General features: G+C 38.0%; 1 protein-coding gene across 1 annotated transcript in view; it reads right to left on the bottom strand.

Annotated features, from left to right (window-relative positions):
• The window catches only part of LOC108528675 (protein MEMO1-like), a 97516-nt gene that overhangs the window by 24298 nt on the left and 67336 nt on the right, over positions 1 to 5882 (bottom strand). The window contains exon 3 of the mRNA XM_017870611.1: positions 801 to 882. Within this exon, the coding sequence (XP_017726100.1) occupies positions 801 to 882 (82 nt within the window). The remainder of the gene's footprint in view (positions 1 to 800; positions 883 to 5882) is intronic.

Here is a 5882-nt window from a genome sequence, read left to right as displayed (position 1 = left end):
TCTTTTTTTGAGATAGTGTCTCACTCTGTCACCCAGGCTGGAGTGCAATGGCATGATCTGGCTCACCACAACCTCTGCCTCCCAGGATTAAGCGATCCCCCCACCTCAGAACCCCGCCACCGCCACCCCCCGTAGCTTAGCTGGGACTATAAGCGTACTATCACACCCAGCTAATTTTTGTATTTTTAGTAGAGATGGAGTCTCACCATGTTGCCCAAGCTGGTCTCAAATTCCTGACCTCAAGCAATCCTCCCACCTTGGCCTCCCAAAGTGCTGGAATTACAGGCGTGAGCCACCACACCCAGCCAAAGTAGCCAATTCTTTTATCCTTAAGTTATAGTGAAAACCCACAAGAATTGTGAAAATTACTGAATACAATTTCTTCAGCTCAATACAGGCTTTAGTTTTTAATCTTTAGTTCAATCTGTAGATACTCATTTACTAAAAATAAACATACAAAAAAGGTTTTAAGTAGACTCTTAAAAGTTACAGTGCAGGCCAGGTGTGAGAGAGAATGAGGCGGGTGGATCATTTGAGGTCAGCAGTTTAAGACCAGCCTGGCCAACATGGTAAAACCCCGTCTCTACTAAAAATACAAAAATCGGCCAGGTGTGGTGGCACAGGCCTGTAGTCCCAGCTGCTCAGGAGGCTGAGGCAGGAGAGTCGCTTGAACCCCAGAGGCAGAGGTTGCAGTGAGCCGAGATCGTGCCACTGTACTTCAGCCTGGGCGACAGAGGGAGACTCCTTCTCAAAAAACAAAACAAAACAAAACAAAACAAAAACAAAAACCAAAGACTCACGGTGCAATAATGGCTCTAGCAGGTCTTTTTGTAGACTGTACTTGAGAAAGCCAACCTTCTAGCTGTGCATTCAGCTGCGGTCCTATAAAAAGACAATGACAAAATTAGAGTCAGCAAAGCAATGTACTACAGATAACCATACACGGCATAAAGCCCTCACTGAACTTACGTGGGACTATACTAGCTTAATGAGCAATAGGATCATCAAACTATTATGTTAGTGGGGACGTTAATGTTTGATTTTACCAACTGCACAGTCTCTAACAAGCCATATGAAAAGGCCAAATTCTGACTAAACAAAATTTGCTTTTATCGATTTACTTATTTACAGCTGTCTTCATTTCAGAGCAATACAACGTGATTTACAAGTTGAGGCAATATTTAAACAAAATAAAACAGGAAGCAGAAGACTCTCAGTATATGAAGAGGAAATAACTGAATATGTTATAGAGCACCAAAATCTGCTCTACAGATTAATCACTGAAATGACATCCACAGAAGATGATCTTTTTGAGATATGTGTATTTACTACTGATCTATTCTTCCCTCCCACTCCAGTCCCCTATTCTCACAATGAAATCCATAACCAGTAACTACATTACCTTAAAAATCTCAATTTTAAGGATCTCAGCTTCTTTACTCAATATACTATACACATCTTTCCAATTCACTACCAGAAACCTGTTAACTCCAACAGACCGTACAAATTTTTCCACTCTCCTTTGTTTCTCTTTACTTCTTACCTAGCCTGAGACTCAAAAATCCATCAACACAATAATTTCCTTGCCTGTGGCCTCACTCCTCTGCTCCTCTCTCCCTCCATCACAGTCAAAACATAGTTTAAAACCAACTTTCCACTTAACTCAGTACTTTTACCTGAATAGCTGAACGAGACTGAAGAGAAATACAACCACATAAACTTTAAAATAATAACCATAAATTTCAGCAGACCCCTGAAATGCTCAGAAATCCTATCACATTAACGTAGTGAATCTGCTCTCCTATCTTTTAGAGAATTAACTCATAGCTTCTCTCTTCACCTTAAGCCTCAATACTTCCTTCATCCCCTTATCACTTCCAGAAGATAATTGATGCTTTTCATTTTGTCAAGGAAAAACAATCAGAAGTTGGCCCAAGACTTTCCCAGTTTAAGCACTGCAAGTCCCGCATTCTGAGAAACTGCTAAATCACAAGCAAACCTGGATGTTGGCCACTCTAAATTCAGAAGATAACTACTTCATCTTCCCACCACTTATTCTGCTTTCCCTCCTATTCCAACAAATTGTCTTTGTTCCTATCAAGAGTCAAACAGTATTTCTGTACTGGACCCCATTATTTTTTTCTTTCTCAAGGATTCTGCTCCCATAACTATTATAGGTCTCCTATACCAATTCTTCCCTTTTTACTTGATTATTATTAGCATGCAAATGTGTCATACTAACACTGATTGATTTCCCTTCAACTACCTCTCCATTTTGTTGGTTCCCTTTACAACAAATTTTCTTGAAGAGATGTCCTCACTTCCTTCCACCGCTCGCCATCCATTCTTTCTTTTAAAACTTTTAATCATTAAATATTTAAACATTACAAAAGAATCTAGGTAATAATATAACAAACACACACATACCCACTGCCTAAATAAATTAAATCTTAACATTCTACCTTATTTACTTAAGATTTTCCTTGGTTAAGAAATAAATGGATCTCTTGCTGATCCCTTTGTACACCTCCCTCCTTAGAGGTAACCACTTCCTGATTTTGATGTTTATCATTCTATTCTACTTTCACTGTATATGTATCAATAAACAATACATGGTATTGTTCTGCATGTTTTCAAATGTTGTATCAATATATTGTACATATCCTTCTTCTGCAACTTGCTTTAGTAATTCAACATTGTTTTTGAAAATTACTTAAGTTGACATATGCTGCCCTAAATCATTCATTTGCAAAGCTGTACAGTATTACACTATATGAATATAGCAAAATTTATTCACTTTCCTACTTACAAATATTTTGGTTGTTGCCAATATTTCACTATTAATACATACTGCCACAAGTATCCTATGAACATGTGTTAACAGTTTCTCTAAAAGTAAAAGTGCTAAATCAGAGGGTGTACTCTTCTTCAATTCGACTACAACATTGCTAAGTTGCCCACTAAGGTAGCTGGATCAACTTATCCATCAGTATACAGGCAAATGAAAATTTAAAATAGGAGGCCTAAATCTACCTGTACTCCCCCACCCCTTTTACTTAGAGGATTTTCTTTCAAAACCTGGTAAATTCTTTCTCTGCCTGCTTAGAGATGTATGTAAATCTTTGCAAAAGCTAGCCAGCAGCCCAAAACTGCCTTTCTCAAGAACCTTATAGCCATCTCTTTCAAATGAGATCATCAAGAGAGATGGCACCCTTATCTCCCAGTTTCTGTGGGAGGACAGGGTGCCTAACTTTGGCAGGCCATCTAGTTCCAAGTTGTAAAATTACATCCTGTCATAAAGATATGAGTTCATTTTTCCTTTAGAAAAAGCCAATTCATTCACACACAAGTTTGCTCCAGTTACCAAGTGAATTTAGGATAAACTATGTGTGACAAATGATGGTATCATGTCCTGTTACTTGAACACTATTTACTATTTATCTTGAGAACATTTATGTAATGGGTTGCATCTACTTCACTATACGTAAGGGTGAGCATTCTTTTGGTCTTTGCAATCTTTTATCAGATTGCTTGTGATACACATGTCATTCTGGTTTAATACTTATTCAAAACTGAAATTGTTTCCTTTTTCTTCTGCCTTTTAAGAGATGTTTTCTGGGGCAAGCTGATTTTGGTTTTAATTGTATTTCATCATTGCTAACACAAGCAATAGTTAAAGGTTCCCATTCCTCTACATCCTTGCCAATATTTGATACTGTCAGGATTTTTCATTTTTGTCAATCTGAGTATGAAATGGTATTTATTCCTTTTTTTTTAATTTGTATTTCAATAACATGCACTGAAATTAAGCATCTACTGATTTTGGAAATCCTTCTGTATATATTTAGAACGCTACACATAAACAGGTCAAGTAAATCTGTAAATTGCCAAAGTACAAAAAAAAGTCTGACTCAGTGATTAAACGATGGAGTTCATCTTAAAATCGGAATTTAAGAACAGTTACCAAAAAACTTATACAAAGTAATTTCATTATTAACTTAAGGAAAAATAAGTCACAAGTCACATAATGACGTTTTGGTCAACAATGAACCGCATATTCCATAGTGGTCCAATAAGATAACAATACCGGGCCTGGTGCGGTAGCTCATGCCTGTGATCCCAGACTTTGGGAGGCCGACACAGGCGGATCACCTGAGCTCAGGAGTTCAAGACTATCCTGGCCAACATGGTGACACCCCATCTCTACCAAAAATACAAAAAACGTCCACAACACAGGAAGTTTACAAAACCAATGTGAAAAACAGATAAAAGCAAAGAAAATACACCTGAATTCATCCACCCCACTGCCACCAACCTCACTTATCTTTGAATAAGATAATTAAGCATATCTATTTATTATGTATGATTGCTTAATTACCTATAAAGTGTCAAGTAAAAAGGCGAATCTGAGTTCTTTCACAGAGACTAGCCAATACCTAGCAATATGGTATCCTTGATACATGAAGGATGTAGAAATATGTGCTTTGGTTTTCAAATACCACTGGATTTGAAGAAACACGGATAAATGGAAAAAGAAAAAGCATTGCTAAATCCTAGCAAAACTACTTAATGTTTGTGTGATCCTGCCCTTAAGAGGGATAAATGGGCATTTACTTTTTTGGATAAAACAGTAAAAGTAGGTTCCCAAAGAATTAAGCTGAGGTATTTCCTCAAGAAATAAATAATAAACAATGAGCTGTAGGAAATTCAGTAACACTTCTATTTGAATGCCACTTGACTCAAAGAGTATTTTCCAAGTAAGTTTATTTGCATGGTGACAAAACCAGACACTAAATGCGCGCACGCACACACACACACACACACACACACACACACACCTACTTTTCAATAATTCTCTTGCAACTATTAGTAGAACCATTCTAAAATAAGTTAATCAACTAAGCCAAATTGGTTTCCTATACTTCTCTATCGCTGTTTAGCCTGCTCCTCCTCCTTACTCTAGACAAAAGTCATGTGTTCTATAAACTCTTTTCAAACTTCATATGAGTATGAACCACCTGAGAATCTTGTTGAAATGCTGATTCTGATCCTACAGTTATAGAGTAGGACTGAGATTCTGCATTTCTAACATGCTTCTCAGCTGAGCAATGTTGCTGGCCTAGAGGCTATACTCCAGCAACCCATCTAGATCAATAGCTGTCATGGAATTTGCAAATCCGTATGTATACAAAGTTTCCTCTAGAGATAAAACGAAGGTCTAGATAAAGAAAATATCTATTTTAGATACCAGGACAAGCTGGTAAGAGAAACATTTCTCCACAAGGGAGCCTTCCAGTATTGCTCAAACTATTCTACAAATGTAAGTTAAAGAATGACCAACTGCCACAACCTTTTTCCATTCTTTTATAGGTAATACCTGCCTATTAGCACAATAAACTCAATCCCACATGGTTGGGTATAAGGTAACAAGAAGCAACACATAAAAAGCCAAATATAAGTAAGGCTGTTGTCACCCAGTATTTCATTATTAATCATTCTGTGAAATATGTTCAAACCAAACTAAGAAACTGATCTATAGTGAGAAATCTATAAATAATAAGATGAATAAGTCAGAAATTTTTAAACAGCGGTTCCTGGATCTCTGATTTTCATAGGCCAATAAAATTTCAAAAGAGGGCGCAGTGGCTCACACTTGTAATCCCAGCATTTTGGGAAGCCGAAGCGGGTAGATTATTTGAGGTCAGCAGTTTGAGACCAGACTGGCCAACACGCCGAAACCCTGTCTCTACTAAAAATACAAAATTTAGCCAGTAGTGGCACAGGACAGGAAAGGACGGGACGGGAAGGGAAGGGAAGGGACGGGAAGGGAAGGGACGGGACGGGGCGCGGAAGGACGGGGCGCGGAAGAACGGGGCGGGGTG

The sequence above is a fragment of the Rhinopithecus bieti genome, unplaced genomic scaffold, assembly GCF_001698545.2.
Source record: "Rhinopithecus bieti isolate Rb0 unplaced genomic scaffold, ASM169854v2 scaffold_5341, whole genome shotgun sequence".
Taxonomy (NCBI): domain Eukaryota; kingdom Metazoa; phylum Chordata; class Mammalia; order Primates; family Cercopithecidae; genus Rhinopithecus; species Rhinopithecus bieti.
The sequence above is the reverse complement of the archived record's forward strand: the minus strand, read 5'-3'. Positions and strand labels throughout refer to the sequence as shown.